The following is an 18,930-nucleotide window of genomic DNA, read 5'->3' as shown; positions in this document are numbered from 1 at the left end:
TAATGTTAATAGAAATGGGCCCAGAACATAGACAAGTAAGAATCAAATATGACTGTGGGTGTAAAAAATAAAAAAGACCCAAGCTAATACTGAATGGAAAATGAAATCGCCTGAATATACTTTGAAGGGTTTATTAGAATCTGGACAGCCACATTTCAAAATCATAAGTAATAATATGTGGTTATATTTTCCATCTCAAAGTGCCTCTGTTGCACTGTCAATAGAGCTACTAGGTCGTGTGGTTATGGAAGTGCACACAAGGCTCAGTCAGCTGGGCATCTGACTCTTGATTTCGGCTCAGGTCATGATATCAGGGTTGTGAGATCGAGCCCCAATTTGGGTTCTACGCTGAACACGAGCTTGCTTCAGATTCTTTCCCCTGTCCCTCTCCGTCCCCCTCAGTACCTACCCCAGCTCACATACTAGCACTCTCTCTCTCTCGAATAAATAAAATTTTTTAAAAAAGAAGAAGAAAGTGTCAGACATGCTTATTGTCATTACGGCTTGTAATCATTCCAGGTGGGCTATACACATTCAGAGTCTAACTCGTATCCTTCCACACAGCTCCATATAAACGGATCCGGGGATTTGTAAGGTATTTACGGAACCAGTGATGCTCTTGATAAGCCTCCTCCTCCTACCCAGATTCAACCAGCTCCAGATGACTGCTTCTCGGCTGTAACTTTAAAATGATAATGACTGTGCCTGAGCAGTCAGCATCTGAACTTCGTCTACTAGACTTCCAAGTACTCTACCCACTGTATGCTTAAGAGCATTCTAGAAGCCAGGTCTCACCAGGAATGCATTCACTGAATTTGCATTAATGTTGCATTAAAATTATAGTTGATAGCCATAAATGTTGAATATGGGTATGTAGTACATGTCTCCAAAGTGGGAATTAAGCACGAACGTATGTGTCAGGCTGGAGTGAAGTGTTAATATGGGGGTACGGTTATGACATTTCAGCTGTGAGGAAAGTGTTATGTCTCCATAGTTTCTACAAAGCAGCCTTGTTTTCCAACTGTCGCACACATTTCAATGCATTACGCTGAAAATGCTTAACACGTTACATTGAAAATGCAAGATAGTTATTGCTACTTTGACATATTAGATTTGTGTCAGATTGCATAGGTTTCTAAAGAATTTTAAGTATACACTCTTATTATTACAGAAACGCTATGAGGCATAATATCTTTCTAGAAAGTAATAGGCCCAGATAGACCTTTATTTCGACCATTTAAACCCGGCCAAATCCTTCCCTCATACCTATCTCTCCCTCACATCTGTATCAGGCGTTAGCATACCACATTGCTACAATTAGGAATAATTAATTCACTCTGTTGAAACAATAGCAAAAAAAAACATCTTCAGAAAAAAATACACTATAGCTTCTCACATTGTGCAATTTTATAACCATGTATTTTAACACGCAGAATAAGATTATATACTTTGGCTTTGACACTCAAAATATATTTTACAAAGGACAGCTAGCAATATAATTAAGTAAATTCTAAAAATGATAGGATATTGCTATGACTCCATAAAAAAGAAACAGCTACTCCTTTCCATAGACCCTTCCTTTTTTTTTGTTAACAATTGCAAAGTAAATTGTCAAGACTTTTCCCTCACTTATACTTTTCAAGCGAACAATAAATTTAAAATTCAGGATTCCCTCTGCCATAGAAGTCTCTATTCTTCAGCCAAAATAATCAGAGAGGAGATCATTTCTTTTTTTTTTTTTTTTTTAAGATTTTATTTATTTATTTGACAGAGATCACAAGAAGGCAGAGAGGCAGGCAGAGAGAGAGAGAGGGAAGCAGGCTCCCCACCGATCAGAGAGCCCAATGCGGGGCTCGATCCCAAGACCCTGAGATCATGACCTGAGCCGAAGGTAGAGGCTTTAACCCACTGAGCCACCCAGGCGCCCCAAGGAGATCATTTCTTTCAATGCTTTATGCTATCAGAATGTCCTGCCCAGTATTCTACTAAAACAATACTGTAGAGTTAAAACATACTTAGAGGGGCACCTGGGTGGCTCAGTCGGTTAAGCGTCTCTTGATTTTGACTCGGGTCATGATCTCAGGGTTGTGAGATCAGGTCCCCTGTCAGGCTCTGCTGAGCGTGGGGTCTGCTTGAGATTCTCTCTCTTTCTCCCTTACTCCTTCCCCCCATTCAAGCTTTTTTCCCTCTAAATAAATAAGTAAAATCTTAAAAAAAACAAAAATAGGAAGACAATGCTCTTGTCAGGTTGCAAATGTGGGTACCCACCAGAGGGGATGCATTTCGCCTTCTCGATGGAGACACCTCACTTTCCTTAGTTGCCTGTTGGCGCAACAGAGCTTTGAGCTGATTGACTGTGGAGAGAACACAATGGGTTTCATTAGCCTTCCCTCGGACCCAGGGCTTATCGCCACCCATCCACACTTCTACCCATCTAACAAACATAGTGTAAACATGTTTTATGCATCAACAACTGTGTAATGGATGGGAGATCCAAAGGCAAACATGAGAAAATCGCTACCACTGAAAAGCTGAGTCCACTGAGCAAGAGCGAGCCACTGACAGATTAAAAAACAGGGTAATAAGTTCCCATGTAGACCTGTAGCTATACGCAGTGCTAGAAGAAGAGGAAGCACCTAATCATGGCTGCTTTTACAGAGGAGTTAACTCTGCAAAGGATGAGCTGAAGATTAAGAAGCAGGAAAGGTTGAGAAAAATCCCATTTCGAAGGGATGGCGGAAGCAGGGCCAGTGGGCTGCTGTGGCTAGAACGTGGCTTGCAACATGGATTGTAGAGAGCAGGGCAGAAATATGAACATGCAGAGGTAGCTTGGAGCCACCTTAAGAAAACACTGCTATGACATTTAAAGGATTGTGGACTGCAGCCTACAGGCACCATGAAGTCAAAGGGAAAATATTCAGCAAGGGAACTGCACCAGCTAATTTGTGTTTCAGGAAGAAAATCACACCTGCAGAGTGGAAGATGGCCTGGAGTCCTTACTCTATGGAGGAGCTTAAAATAGTCACCCTGCGCCACTGAGACCAAGACTGCCATCCGTTCACACCCACCGGCATGGCTGTACTGCAGCTCCTGCCAGGCTGCCCCAGGGTCCTCACTTTCCACGCCGGTGCCACACGGGGCGTCTGGTGCGCCTTCTCCAACACCACCGTTACCTTCTCTCAGGGTACTCTGCAGCTGGTGAATGCTTCTATTCGCACGCTCTGCAATGACAACATGATGCAAATCAGCGCCGGGGACGTCTGGACGGCCACATGTACACTTACTCCAAAAGCCAGTTTTGAAAGGAGAAGTCATCGTGTCTCAGACTTTAGGGGAAAAAGCAGAGAGGTGTTTCTGGCTTTGCTGAGGACAGTGCTGAGGAAGAGAGAGATGAAGTTCATGGTGGACAGTGCTGAGGAAGAGAGAGATGAAGTTCATGGTCAGAGGTGAGGCGTGATGACCCCTTAAGGCCCCTGACTCATCCATGGTGGACACTCAGCACACACAGCTCTACTTCGGAGGAGGACAGAATGGGTTAGATGCTCCCCACTCCACCCTCCGAACACCGACCCCACCCCAGAAAGGGCTCCTCTTCCCTCCCTGAGAGACCAGGGTGGTGGGCAGAACTAGCCAGACAGACTGCACCACATCAAGGTCACGCCCAGGGAAGCCTACTTGCGCCTGTTAGCCAGAGGTCCCTCCCCAACAGAGAGACAGCCAGACTGTCTGGACTAGTTTTGATAAAGACCAGAAGAGCTCAATGAAATGCTTACAGTGCCCTCCTCTGTAGTGTTAGTCCCTCCAGTGTCCTGCGGGCTGACTACACATCAATAGTGACTCTTGGTCAGTGGACCTCACCACCCCCAGGACCAAAGCTCCAACTCACTAGCACATACTTAACCCCACAGCCTAAAACGAAGTTTCTTAGGGTATATTATACTATAGTAGTTCATCTCTCCAAATAGCAGCCCCCCCCCAAAACCAGGACTCTACCCTTGTCCCCTCCCAAGTTGAAACTAAGTTGGTAACTTGTACTCACCAACAGAATGCAGAAGTTACACCATGCCAGACCAGGCTTCATTTTTTTTTTTTTTTTTTAAGATTTATTTGAGAGAGACAGAGAGCAGACATGTGCTAGTAAGCGCCCACTGTGCACATGTTGGGGGGGTACTGCGGGGGAGGGACAGGACAAGCAGACTTCCCAATGAGTGTGGAGCCCACTCGGGGCTCAATCCCATGACCCTGAGATCACGACCTGAGGAACCAAGAATAGAGACCTTAACTGACTGAGCCACCCAGGCGCCCCCAGATTTCATTTTTTAAATGTCTGGTAGCTTCTGCTTCCTCCCTGCTGGAATGCTTGTTTTTATGATTCCTAAGCCACTCCGTGGGAAGCTTTCCTACCCTGCTGGAGAGGTTGTGGCCAGGCCATGTGGCAAGGAGAGGCCCTGAGACCACATGGGGAAGGACAGAAGCCCCGCCCCGCTGACGGCCAGGGGAGCCTCCAGATGACTCCAGTGCCCGACGCCATCTCATTGCAATGGTATGAAAGAGACAGGAAGAACTGTCCAGCTGCGTCCAGTCAACCCAAATATCTTTAGCTGTTGCTGTCAGATACCAGGCTTTACAGTGGTTTGTTATGCAGCAATACAGACCTGAAATAATGATCCAGTGAAATACCCAAAAATGTTTTCAGCCAAGGATCCAAGTCTTCTATTGAAAACAGAATTATACTAATGACAACCAGTGATGGCATTAGGAGAATCTATGCTATGTTACGGATATTTTCACATGTCTAACAACCAGAGAACCAGGCAATCTACTGGTAATTTCATTAATTAAGGTCCATTTATTTTTTCCATTTAAACTTGTTGCTTCTGCTCATCTCTTAGGATTGAATTCACTGGTTCCAATTTAGAAAACATTAACTACAACAAAAACTGTTCCTTTCACATTAGAGCTGGAACCCAGATTTCAGCCACCCTGTTCAAATTTTGACATCTGTATTTGAAAGTTATTTTTTAATCCACTCATTAATTTACCAAGCATCTACACATATTTAAGATAACAATGTATGGTCGGAAAATGATGAATTCCCATGCAAATTCACCTACATCTATTATCTATTTTTTTTTTAATTTTATTTATTTGGCAGAGAGAAAGCACAAGTAGGCAGAGAGGCAGGCAGGGGGGGGGGGGGAATCAGGCTCCCCGCGGAGCAGAGAGCCCAACGCGGGGCTCGATTCCAGGACCCCGGGATCATGACCCGAGCTGAAGGCAGAGGCTTTAACCCACTGAGCCACTCAGGCGCCCCTATCTATTTATTTTTTTAAAAGATTTTATATATTTGTGAGAGGGAGAGAGAGACAGACAGGGTCAGAGGAAGAAGCAGATTCCCCGCCTGGCAGGGAGCTCCACACAGGGCTTGATCTAGAACCCTGGGATCACAATCTGAGCTGAAGGCAGACAACCGACTGAGCCACCCAGGTGCCCTTATTTCTTTTCTTTTAAAGGTTTTCTTTATATATTGGAGAGAGTGAGAAAGCAGGCGCACACGGCGCGCCACACACACGAATGGGGTGGGGTGGGGAGATCCCATCCCCACGGGGCTCGATCCCAGGACCCTGAGATCATGACCTGAGCTGAAGGCAGATACTTAAGCAACTGAGCCACTCAGGTGCCCTATCACCTATTACAAATGGACTCCATTGAAACAATCCTTAATTAAGATCTTTGAGGGAAGGAGATGGTACTTTCCCTGAGAAGGTCCCCAAGAAGGAACAGCTCTTAACGATGATGGCCAGTAACATTCTTGTTCTTCTTTGACAATTTAGGTCTACTTCTTCTTGTGTTCTCAGGAGAAAAGCTCCTCATCTTTGCTACCTACATGGGAACCCTAAGAGAGCTATAAAACAACTATCTTTTCATTACCAGTCATGGGCGAAAATATATTTACAAACATATAATCTACAGGACCTTGAGAAACAGATTTTACTTTACCCAAGCTCATTAATTTCAAAATTTAGAACAAAAAAAGTAACTGTAACTCAGTTTAAAAATACACACACACACACACACACACTACTTTGTGTTATAAAATATCTGACATAGGTTCTTCACTTAGAGTAACTCATTTTATTTCTTAATTAAACTAAAGAAAATGGAAGCCTTTCAGGTCAGGGGTTCGACAATGAAATTTTATTACTAACTACACAAGAGACTCAGTGAATTTATCACTACATTTCCCTCCACACACCAATCCTATTTTCACACAGACCTTTGCCTGACAGGCCTTTGGTGCTGAATATTAATCAAGCCTGGCTTCCTCTTACTCATCATGAGTTTTGCTTTTTGGGGTGGTTTGGGGTTTTTGTTTTGTTTTTTTTTTAACTCATCATGAGTTTAAGAAAAACCCAGTTAAGACACATTTCTGGTTTTAGAAAAATAAGAAGTAGTAGTTTTCCAACAACTTAGTATTTTCTAAAGAGATTTATTAATGGAAAAGGAAAATCAAAGTGTTACATGGTAAGCAATTTAGTTCCCAGAGCTGTAGACTCACATGCGTAAATCTATGAATAAAGCACTTACCTTTATTACATACATTAGAAAGGAAACAGAGGACTGACTAACATTAAAAGTGTGCCCTGTGGAGCTATGAAATGACTTTTTCTAAGATAAAGGATAATTATTTATTTATACCTAATTTGACTAAAAGCTAAAAAGCTATATTAGGAAAAAGAAAGGAAATCCGGAAAAAATTCACAGTTGAAAAATCTCTATACACAGAGATCTTTTATGAGAGTACAAAGTTGGCGAGTTTTGAGCTCATTTAACCCCTTTTCCAATATCCTTCTTTACTCTTTTAGAATTTATGACAGTCAAAGACTAGGTGTTAAAATTACACTATGAAAACAGTTATTATATGAAATGGTGAGATACTGAAATCAACAACTATCCCGAGGAAAAGTTATAACCAAGATATGGGGGTTTTTTGCAATCACTGACTTCAGTTACTAGGATCAGAGAGGAAGAGAAGGAATTTGCAGAAACCGTGTCCTAAAACTACAACTAAAAAGGGAAGTGATATTTTTAAGTCATTTCAATAGTTTATTCCAAATGCTCTTCAGGTATATACATAGCAACCTAGTTATATGCTGTAACAGACAGAGTTAATCCCGAGGAATAATAATGCTTAGATGGTTCAAAACAGATGAAACCCTATTGCTCTTCAGCTGGAACCACTGCAATTCAAAGTCCTACAGAAAACACTAAACCCCACATGCCGTTATCTGCTATAAACCAGATTAGACAGGAGGGGTTCTAGTTACCATTTCCTATCCCATTGTGTGTGGGCAAACTTTTTCTGTCCATAACCAAGAGATGAAAAGAATACTCATTCCCCTTCTCTCCAGAGAAAACAGTACGAGTACTTCATAATGCACCCTGATTTCTTCTCCCCAGCACCAACCATAGCCTGAAAATAAACTTAATTATCAATACAAACCCAAATATGACCTCTGAGTCCTAAAGCAACACATGAACATAAAAGTAAGTAAGTAGTGGGGCACCTGGGGGGCTCAGTGGGTTGAACCTTTGCCTTCAGCTCAGGACACGATCTCAGGGTCCTAGGATCAAGCCCCGCATCAGGCTGTCTGCTCAGCAGGGAGCCTGTTTCTCCCTCCCCCTCTGCCAGCCTCTCTACTGGTGATTTCTCTCTCTATCAAATAAATAAATAAAATCTTTAAAAAAAAAAAAAAGTAAGTAAGTAGTATTTCTGGAGGTCCACTATTCGTACATCAACAGTACAATGAGCATCACAAGTGAGCAAGCTGCTGACTGTTGGTCCATTTCAGTCTGTCTTAACCATTCTCATGGTCCAATCCCACCCACCCATTTTCTCCCTCATGTCACCATCAGGCCTCTTTTCACCAAGGTGTTTTTGAACAAAAGACAAATATCATCCCAGTTTAGTAAGGCTCATCCCTTATATATGGACCGTGAATTATTCATGTCTCCGTTCTCCATCTGCACAGGGAGATGTGAACAGGAATTACCCCGGTGACTGGGTGGGGGGAACCACTCCCCGGGCAGCGTCCAGCTGTCTCGGAGAAACCAAGCAATGAATCAGACCTCCCTAGGCGGAGACTCGAGATGCACCCCAGTTCTTAAAACAAGTTGAGACCAGGGCAAACAAGCAGAAAAATGAAACCACAGTGAGATAAGAGATACATGTGTCTATCCACACTTGACTGGGCTTCAGCTAGTCAGAAGATTGTTGTCGCCCTTTACTAGGGAACTGACAGCTAGCATAACCAAGATAAAAACAGCCTAATCCAAAGTCAGACAAAGCCAGCCTTGGAAATGACAATTACAGCAGTGAAAGGGATTAAAAGTAACACACAGAAAAATGAAACGTCTAAAAGAAAATTCTATCATAAAAGAAAAGACTCTAATAGCCAAAAAAAAGGCGTTGGCACCAGGAGTGAAAGGTGATCTGAACAAGAATGTCAGCATCTTAAGAAAGCAGTGGCTGGAAGGCCATTAAGGACGTGTGGATGTTGGCAAATCAAGATCAGCTCTATACATTATGAAGGATACACCAGGTATGTTTCCAGCCCCAACTGGGAGGATGTATGCACCTGTCACTTTCCACTGGTAAGTAATCCTAGCCAGACTGGCAGAACGAAGGTAAAATCACCAGCCAGGACAATCAGTATTCTTAACTGTAATTATTCTCGAGCATGATTCTTGTAGAACAAAGACAACGAGCAAGGCCTTGCTACTTCTAGATCACGGTTTCTCAACCGAGCACTACTGACATTTGTACCTGCTTGTTCTTTATTGTAAGGAGCTGTGTTGTGCATGTTTAATGGCCTCCCTGGCCCCTACCCACTAGATGCCAGTAGAAACCACCGCCCCCAACCAGCTGCAGTCCTGACGACCCAGTGCTCATCATGACAAGTGCCCTTCCCCCACCCCACCTCCCACTATCCACCCTCAGTTTGTTCTCTACCTTTAATTATGGCAACTGCACCCAGAGGATACAAAAATAATGTTTTTTTATTTACCCAGAGGATACAAAAATACAGATTTGAAGGGGTACATGCTCCCTGATGTTCGAGGAGCATTATCAACAATGTTCAGAATTGAGGAGACTTGTTACATTACTACATTGTCACTACAGCCACCTCTTATTGAAAAGCGGGCAGGACAGTGAGCTAGTCAGCCACAGCACACAAGACGCAACCATCACCGCCATGACGGGGCACTTCTGATCCAGGTGTTAGGAGAAAGTGTTACACCTGCTGTAATCAAGAACTTGAAATCCACATTTAGCTTCATATTGTTTCAAGGCCTACCACAGGAAACACAAGTTACACTTCAAAGCCATCTTTCAGAGACACCGTAGGTGACTGCGCCTGTACAGATTCTGGTGGGTCTTGATGAAGAACATTCCCGTCCCCCCCACCCCCCCACCCCTGCCCATCAAGATTGCTTTGGCCTAGTGTATGAGCCCATTTCAAGCTACTCTCTCTACCTTTGGACCGTGTGAGGAGTATTACTAAGTGAAAAGATGGAAAACCTTAGCACACACTGGGGAAGTGATCAGAGTTTATGTCTGTAAACATCTCAGGAGAAAGTATAATTATTCTCAGGATCTCAATAACTTGGAATTAACTTAATCCCCTTTTCTGCCCAAGAACATGTGAAAATGCCCTTACAATTTCTTAACACTGAACCATTGTTTTGGTTCTAAATTATTCCAAGGATGACTATTTATTTATAAAATAAGTTTTTACTGCCTTTTCTTTTCCGGCTGCTAAGTCCAGGCCTTTGCCTATTTTACCTCATCAGTAGTGGAGAGTGAAAAATGGGAATTTACTAACTTTTGTGATTCTTGTTTAAAAAAAATGGTCATAATAGCTAAAACTACTACGAAAAGCCATTAAGCAGACAAAACAAACAAAAAGAATGTATGTTATCTAAATTTTATCAGCAAAAAGATAAACTCAGGTGTTTACAAATTTCATTTGCATTACTGATCCTTATTTATTAATAGCCAAAACATTCTGTTTCTTTAATTTTGAGAAAAGAGAGCTGTTTCAATTTGCACCGAATTGCCAAAATAATTTTCTCATCTCATAATGAATGCTTCCAGGGGCTTTATTACATTGTTGCCTGTCTTGGTCACAATGAGGCTGATAGCAAAACAAATAAACAAACACATACTAGCTGTGGAGTGTGTGTGTGTGCTTGCGAAGGTATGATTATGCATAGGTAGTGCACATGGCAAAGAAGAGAAAAACATTCATGAAATACTCAAGAAAAGCAAAAACAAAAAGAAGAAATACAAGTTTGATGAGTAAAACTGAGAAAAAGGACTTTAGTTAAATTACACACGTTTTCTTAAGTTTATGAAAGGTCCAGATGACATCATTGCTGGCTGACTCAGTGACCAAAGTATTGGCAAGCAACACAGGCCTCCTAGAGATGGGAGCCTTTACCCGCCAGGGGGTAAAAAACAGCACTGGGTAAGATCTGGGGAGATATGTCGATCATATAGAAGTAAAATTTATCAACATTATCTTTGGTTTTCTCAAACTAGGTCAATTTATAAAGAAACAATCAACCCTCAAATTTTATATATATATATATATACATATTTTCCCCCCATATTCAAGCTCTCACTTTCTATGGACCTAGTTCTACTCCTTCCTCTCATTTTTATAAGATAGAAACATAACTATCATCATTCACATGGTCTAGTCGGTGTTGGTGGAGGGGATATTAGTGATGCAGGAGTCTGAGAGAAAGCCCTGCAAGGGGAACCAGGTTCTCAGGTGTATTTTTCTAACCAAATGTGGGAGGAAGGGTGAAGAAAAATAAAGAAACTGGAAGGTTTTTATTTTTAAGATTTATTTTATTTATTTGAGAGAGAGAGAGAACGCATGTGTGAGTGGTGGGGAGGGGCACAGGGAGAGAGAGGATCTCAAGCAGACTCTGCACGGAGCCCAACACAGGGCTCGATCCCATGCCCCTAAAATCATTACCTGAGCCAAAACCAAGAGTTGGACACTTAAGTCACTGAGCCATTCAGGTGCCCCCAGAAATTGGAATGTTTTTAAAGAAAGCATAAACTGCCCAGTTTGGCCATAAGCCTCACCACTCCCTAGTGTCTTCCACAGACTCTATCACAGATTTTGTCACCTGCTTGGGTCCTAAGGCAGTAATTCTGTCACCTCCTCTAAACTCTTCCTTTTACAGACAAGGGAACAAGAATCTAAGAAGAGTTTACTGACTTGCCTAAGGTGACACCGATGTTTTTGTTTTTGGGGTTTTTTTTTAAAGATTTATTTATTTATTTATTTGATAGACAGAGATCGCAAGTAGGCAGAGAGGCAGGCAGAGAGAGAGGGGGAAGCAGGCTCCCTGCTGAGCAGAGAGCCCGATGTGGGGCTGATCCCAGGACCCTGAGATCATGACCTGAGCTGAAGGCAGAGGCTTAAACCACTGAGCCACCCAGGCGCCCCGGTGACACCGATGTTTATCAGTAAAGCTACGGTCGGATTTTAGTGGCCTGACTTCTAGTTCCATAGCCTCCACTGAGTCCACTATACTCTTAGGGAAATTCAATCTAGAGCCCAGAACATGATGTTGAAAGCAAAAAAGGAAGGAGCATAAAAACTGGATGTGGGAAATGATGACGTTATACTTGTCACAGTCTGTGTTTGTTTCCTTTACCCTCCCCCCAGCAGCCAAAGGTGGTCAGGAACTAGGTAAATAGGTGAGTCACATAGAGAGCGTTGTTGACACAAATGTACCTACAGCTAACACTGCAGCAATAAGCTAGACACAATTCTGTTATTAAGAATGGGACACTGCTTTTCTAACAGGTTCTCTCCTTTCTACGATCATATTCCTACATTCAGGGCACAGAACTTAGGACAGCCTGGATTCCCTGTTACACTGGTTTTTCTGACCCTTTCTTGGCTACACGCTAGTTTATTTTATACCTCGTGGCCTCCATACAATGATGTGGTGGATTTAAATGAGAGGAGGGGTATTTGCTACTCTCCCCAGTTCCCAATGTAGTTCTCAATCAATCCTTAATGCTAGCTGCCTACACTCGCTGTAAAGAGAATGAGTTCCTAACCGTCCTATGGGAGACCTCCCCAGTCACTTCCACCTCTCCATTCAACTCTGTGATTCCCAGCGTACCTGTTTTCCCCACACTGGAATCTTTCAGATCGTCTGCTGTGAAGCAATAATATCGCAGACCAGTGGGGCAGTGGGGCGGGGGAGGACCAATGAAGCCTTACTTTGAAGGAAAATCACTATTTCTCTCTAATTTCTTACAGTGAGGGCACACACGATCCAAAGCAAGAGATAAAAAGAGTGAATACGTCTGAGAAGTGTAAGGAAGGGCAGAGTAAGAAGGGAGTGTGAAGTCGGCCAGGGGGTTCCCTCCTTCCATAGCTGCTTAGGGTCATGAGTCAAGGAGAAGTAACAATTGCACTTTTAAAAGAAAGCAAGCACAGGCACCCCGGTGGTGCCTTTGTTTAAGCCCCCAAATCTTGGTTTCAGGTCAGGTGGTGATCTCGGGGTAGTAAGATTGAGCCCCTTGTTCAGCTCTGAGATGCTCACTCTCTCTCTCCCTCTGCCCCCCAACCTCTCAAATAAATAAATCTTTAAAAAATAAAAATAAAAGAAAGTAGCTTTGACTCTGCCTTTCAAATCAGAACTTCAAATCCTTGGGACACCTGCATGGATCTGTTGGTTAAGTGTCTGCCCTGGGCTCAGGCCCTGATCCTAGGGACCGGGATCAAGTCCCACATCAGGACCTCCCACTGCTTGTGCACTCGTTCACTTGCTCTCACAAATAAATAAAATAAAGCCTTAAGGAAAAAAAACAAAACAAAAAAAGAAATCAAATTCTTTTTTTTTTGTTTTGTTTTATTTATCTAACAGAGATCACAAGTAGGCAGAGAGGCAGGCAGAGAGAGAGAGGCGGAAGCAGGCTCACCACAGAGCAGAGAGCTCGATGCAGGACTCGATCCCAGGACTCTGGGATCATGACCCGAGCTGAAGGCAGAGGCCTAACCCACGGAGCCACCTAGGCGCCCCCCAAAAATCAAATTTTTAATATACTATAAAGATACTTAAAATTACATTTTAAGTAATGAGAAAAAGCTTTAAAAATAAAGAATTAGCATAGAAAACTGTGAAAGCATTTTGCATTTTTATATGGCTACTTCCTAGCTGACTATAAATGAAGGAATATCAATAATAATTACATGTACAATTATGAAGGAACCAGAGGAATAACATGTGAGTAAAGACCAAGAATACTTATTAGTCTTTGTTTAAACATGAACAAGGTAAAACATTTTGGGGAAGTAATGGCAGATAGACAAAACCAAAGAAAGCAACAAAACCAAAACAAAATGAAACAAAAACACCTTCAGATTATGTTTTATCTGATTGTATAGTAACAAGTTCTCAAATACTAGGCACAAACACTTAAATAATGAAATTCCACATGGAAAATAATGCCACCATACTTTGTTTATTCAGAAGCACACATTTTGACTTCAAAGGGAATTATCCTATTCAAAAGGCCTAATTTATTATATGTGTGAAGCAAAGAACTTCTGACTGTACTTTAACTCAGGATTAGCTGTTTCCTTCCATAAACTGTTATATAAACTACGCATAAAAGTTAAAATGCTACTAAATAAATAATAAAATAAGTCCTGAAAACCCATCAAAAAAGTCAGGTTCCATTTCTTGTTTCACTGTCAAAGCCATCACTTTAAAAAAAAAAACAACAACTTTAACTCTTTTCTCTGCTTCATGTTTGCTTTTGATTATAACTGTTTTTATGATCTTATACAGTTGTCATGCTAAACTTAAAATTTACTTTAAAATGTTTCACCTGTGAATGAAAACGCTCCACTCTAAATAATTACTGAAAGCAGCACTCATTTGAAACTAACCACCTATTGCACTAAAACGCCCTATTAAGCCCCACTGCTTAGATAACATTTCAAAATAAGGTAAGAGGAGACAAAGTATTAGCAGAAACTTATAACTAAAAACAAATATTTACCAGCCTCAAAAATAATCACTCGTTATCATTGTGTACAGTGCACCTCTTGCTTTCAAATGAAAAGTTAGAAGTGGTTATTTTTGTATCTAACAGCTCCTGAAAACATCAGTATGCTGATGAGAGAGTATTCATCAAGACTAATTATTTTATTCTTGCAGTTTGAATATTGAGAATGTTGACAGTTTACAACACTGTTGACAGATGGAAACAATACATAATAATGCTTACAAAATCTAGAGTCACTAGAAGATAAACTTTCTCATCTCCTCAAAAAATCTTCACTTTGCTGCAAGAACCAATTATAAGTAGCAGCGGACTTTTAGCGAGTGCTTCTTATGTGCCAAGCACTACTCTTTACCCTTTTTCTCTATCATAATCATCTGTAATTATTTTGTTTATTGTCTTTCTCCCCCACTATGCAGAGGCTCCGTGTGGACAGGGACTGTCTACCTCTTTACTGTATCCCCAATACCAAGCATGCCTTATACATAGTAGCCACAACATTTTTAAGAGACTCATTGTTCTACGACATTTTTAAGTGACTCATTGTTCTAAACACTTTAAATAATTTTTTTAAACCGTTGGTCATGGGTACCTGAGTGGCTCAGTCAATTAAGCATTTGCTTTGGTCATGATCCCAGAGTCCTGGGTCCCACATCCGGCTCCCTGCTCAGTGGGGAGTCTGTTTCATCCTCTGCCTCTGACTCTACCCCTACTCATGCTCGCTCTCTCTCTCTCTCTCTCTATGTCAAATAAATAAATAAAATCTTAAAAACAAAAACTGCTGGTCATGATCTAAAGGGTTAAGAAAATGCAAAAGAATAGAGTATATTACATTTAGTAGAATATTCTCCAGTGAAACTTTTATATGTATATGTCCCACATAAAATGTATTTACCAATGGGTAACGATTTTTTTTTAAAAGCTGAAAAACCAGTGCTTTTTGTGTATTATTTCATTCGCTCCTCACAAATAACCCTGTAGACAATACCATAACTTCCTCTTTAAAATAATAGTACTGAGATTTCCAGGTAGTATATATGATGTCCAAGATGACAGAACTATTGATAAGTACAAACATCACTCTTATAAAGTCTCATTGATCCCTAATGACACTAAGAAAATCTGAATTAACCAAATAAGGTATCAGTAATAGTAACCATGGCATGATTAATAAAGAAAAAAACAGGCTTTTAAGGCAATCAGTCGTGACTGAATTTAATACCTGGTTCTGCCACTAACCAGCTGTGTGGACTTTGGGCTAACTCAATCTCTTTCCACTTTGATTTCTCCACGTGTAAATGTTGCTGTGAGTTTAAAATGATTTGACGTATGTAAGTAGCCTAGACCACTAAATGGAAGCTTTTGTGATTAAAATAATTAGTATTTTCTTTTACGTGGTCCGATAAATCGCATTCAGCAGCCTACACCACTCTCTTAATGTGTAAAAAGCTTGAATCAGGAATTTACTGGATTAAAGAGCAAATTAGGGAAGTGGACAAGAGTGGACTAGAGCCACCCAAAAGTTTCTGCTGGCCTTGGGTGAGAACGATGCCTATGTCAAGCTCAGGGAGTTGGTTCAGGTAACTATGGGAATCAAGGGGGAAACTTACTGCTTCACGGTAAAAACAAACGCAAACTATTTCATCTCTGCTCAAGGATCACAGCACCATCCATCTTCTTCCTCTGCGTCCTGGCTGGGGCTGAACCCAGGTATTAGGCCACGCACCTGGCCAGCTCCCGCCCAGTAGGCCCCGGGTCCCAGGGGCTAGGGCGCAGAGGTTCGGCGCAACTCACCCCGGAGACTCCGTTGATACTGCCCCAGAATCTCCTCCAGGGTAGAGTTCTCCGGAGACTTCGCCATGCACAGACCTGGGACCAAGGGATGGGAGTCACGTGGGGAAGTGTCCAGTGTCGCCCCTCGGGGAACAGGAGGCCCTGGCGCCGGAGAAGCGCCCGCCTGCTTGCTGCCGCTGCTGTCATTGGGGAGCATGGAACCCCAGACAGAGCTCGCGGGGGGCCCTTCCCACCCAGTGGCCCTCATGGTGGACGTCGGGAGTTGTAGTCCGCAGCCCGTGAGTCTGCAGTCACGAGACTCCTAAAAGGCCCCTCCAACTATACTACAGTTCCCAGAGGACATCGCGCCACAAGCTTTGGCGGTTTGGCGGCCAGATCCGGTTGCCAAGAGACTGCTCGGAGGCTCCGCCCTTTTTCTGTAGCCCAGGCTGGCTTAGTCCTGCCTTTATCCCATCCTGCTGTTTGGACCACCCGACCGACAGAAAGAACTCCCTGAAGGCCTTCACTCTTCTAAGTCTGCTAGTTTGCGGTTGGTCCTTGAGTCTTCTCAAGGACACAAATAACAAGCTCGTCGTCTTTCAGCCGCGACCATTTGCCAAAACAGCCAAATAAATTCTCAAGAAAAAGAAGCTTTAAATCTCCCAAACAACCTAGAGTTTGAAGGCATCCGACACTACAAATCCTAGCATGCCCAGCAGCGAGACTTCCACTTGGAGTTGGCGCACTGCCCTCTGGGAACTGTAGTCCTTTTTAGTTGCAGTCCCGGCTAACGCCAGCGTCCTCTTCATTGTTCAAGCAGGTCTTTGGAGCACGCCTGCGCAATAGGCAGCTGGAGAAGCCTTTGGGTGAGACCCTCCGCACAGTCCCTTTTCATTGTCTGCGTTTGGCGCCTGCGCAGTAAGAGATCGTTGGGACTGGGCCGGCTGAGCGGATAGGGCCGGGTTCCTCGCCCTTTCCTCAGGCGCCTGCGCACTGGGCGGCCGCTCTTTGCCGTTACCGCTATGTGCGGGGCGTGTGTGGAATAACGTTATTGCCCAGCGGAGCTCAGGGCCGGGAGATCGACCGGAGCGGCAGCTACGACGACGACAGCGGCGACGACGACGACGGGGTGGGGGGAGGACGGCGTGCGAGAGACTCACGGGACGCGACGCGCCCCGCCTCCCCCGTCCGGTCCCTCTCTCAGCGGTGAGGGGTAAGTGATGCGCTCCGCTGCTCGGGTTAGGCGCTGCCGCCGCTGCCGCCGCTGCTTCCCTCCATCCTCCCGGGTTTGCAGCGGCGGCTCGGGGCGCGGCCCGGGTTGCTGGGCCCGGCGGCGAAGGGGGCGCTTCCCCGCTGCTCCACGCGGCGCTCCCCACCCCCCCAACCCGGGGCTCCTCGGGGCCGCCCCTCCCCTCCCCCACCCTGCCCCCCAGCCCCACCCGCCGTCCCTCCCGGCCCTTGGCCGCCTCCTCTTCCCGAGAATGTCTTGAACCCTTTGCAGCGCTCTCTCGGCTTTGTGCAGCCCTCCCCCTGCGCCGGAGCCGCTCGCTCCGGGTGCGGGCGGAGCACTGGGGGGAATGGCTGCGCTGCAGCTGCGGAAGGGATTTTTCCCCGACCGGAGCCGCTAACAGTGCGGGGCCTCCTGGTGAGGTTGGTTTGGGGGATGTGGGGCGGCTTGTGGGAGGGGGGTGGAGGTCCGGCCAGGCGCCCTCTGGACGCGGTTGGAGGGCGTGGAAGACGTGGTGTCACGCACCCTGCCAGGCGACTGCACCCGCGCTGGCTCCGGCTCCGTAGTAAACCCGGGGGAGGCGAGAGTGGCTTCCTGTCGGCTTCATTGTCCCGAGATTCAAATGTGGGGTTTTGGTGTGCTTCCCTTCGTTTTATGCCTGACACAGGGCGGGAAGACGTGGGATTTGTGTCCTAAGTTATGGAACCCCGGGGGTGGGGGTAGGTCGAGGGGGCGGGAAGGGTGGTGTTTAGTAGGGCTGTAGGGATTTATTTGAAGAATGTGAGCCCTGGAAGACAGGGACGGTGCCTGTCCAAGCATTGCCAAGGTGGTAAACACGACATGACTAGATGGCTCTGAAGACTGGACTTAGAAGGGACTCGACGAGGCTGTCGTGTAGCAAGGAAATGAACCAGCAGAATTGTTTCTTCATTGGGTGGGTAACGCGTTCACGTTCCTAAGGGAATAGACTAGGCTCTATCTTTCGGTTTTGTTTTTTGAGCAGTCAAAACAAAAAGCGAGCCCGGTACATTTCTGTTTCTGAATTTGTTTATTCCTGCTTTCCTTCTCTTAATGAAAATTCACTCATTTGGGAGAAATGTGGTGGGGCAGATGATCGTTGATTCAAAAATGCATCTTTTAAAATGATTTCATCTTGAGCTCTCCATGCTTACAACCGTTTGCTGGCGTTAAGACAAGCGGAAGAAAGAATGAAGCAGGATGGGGAGGAGCAGGTGGAGGGATAATGGGGGAGGCGAGTTACATTGTGAATACTGTATCTAGATCTTCACTGACACAACCCCAGCTGGATGTGTTTCAAAAATTTAGTAATTCAGTTGCAAGGTACAAATAATTTTCTATTTTTCTACCATTACTTTAAAAAAAAGTAAAACCAGTGCTGTTTTGCATCCTTCCTAACTTTGTGGATATCATAGGATTTTGGTGTTTTAAAACTCAAGAATCTAAGTGCACTTGACATAGAGGAAGAGACTGAAACGTGGAAAGTTAACCGAATTGTCTGTCCAAGCGTCACTGCTGTTGAAAAGCAGAGCCCGATAAAACCAAGATCTGTTCCTCTAGTGGACTCTTTTGGTTTGGTCCCTTAGTCCCCCTAGTCTGTGAAAATTTGTGGAAAGCTTCTCTACGTGCTCCTTGAGTTGGCCTTAACAATCCAGTTCATTGATACCCCTAGTCATATTAATCTAGTCCTTTTCCTTGTGATGCAAAAATAATTCTACTGAAGTGGAACTTTGTAATTATAAATTAACTTACAGTATAAGGAAAGGTGTTCTAACATGGGCTTTTCACACTTGATCTT

At 43.9% G+C, this 18,930-nt stretch overlaps 2 protein-coding genes across 50 annotated transcripts in view; one reads left to right on the top strand and one right to left on the bottom strand.

Moving 5' to 3' along the window:
- The window catches only part of SDCCAG8 (SHH signaling and ciliogenesis regulator SDCCAG8), a 229,160-nt gene extending 212,991 nt beyond the window's left edge, over positions 1-16,169 (bottom strand). For 11 of the 13 annotated variants that reach the window (XM_082702244.1, XM_082702249.1, XM_082702253.1 and 8 more), the window contains exons 1-3: positions 15,908-16,156; positions 3,069-3,221; positions 2,269-2,354 (exon numbers count right to left, since the gene is read on the bottom strand). In XM_082702244.1, the coding sequence (XP_082558370.1) occupies positions 2,269-2,354; positions 3,069-3,221; positions 15,908-16,154 (486 nt within the window). In that variant the 5' untranslated portion in view covers positions 16,155-16,156. Of the gene's footprint in view, positions 1-2,268; positions 2,355-3,068; positions 3,222-15,907 lie in introns of all 13 variants that reach the window. The other 2 variants (XM_082702251.1, XM_082702254.1) reach the window with 1 other exon arrangement.
- Positions 16,170-16,337: 168 nt separating this feature from the next.
- The window catches only part of CEP170 (centrosomal protein 170), a 123,598-nt gene continuing 121,005 nt past the window's right edge, over positions 16,338-18,930 (top strand). For 18 of the 37 annotated variants that reach the window (XM_082702233.1, XM_082702232.1, XM_082702231.1 and 15 more), the window contains exon 1: positions 16,789-17,099. The gene's annotated coding sequence lies outside the window, so the exon portion shown is untranslated. Of the gene's footprint in view, positions 17,100-17,123; positions 17,537-18,930 lie in introns of those variants that run through there. The other 19 variants (XM_082702228.1, XM_082702226.1, XM_082702222.1 and 16 more) reach the window with 12 other exon arrangements.

The sequence above is a fragment of the Mustela nivalis genome (genome assembly GCF_964662115.1).
Source record: "Mustela nivalis genome assembly, chromosome: 16".
Lineage (NCBI taxonomy): Eukaryota > Metazoa > Chordata > Mammalia > Carnivora > Mustelidae > Mustela > Mustela nivalis.
Note: the sequence above shows the minus strand (reverse complement) of the source record. Positions and strands in the feature narration are given on the sequence as shown.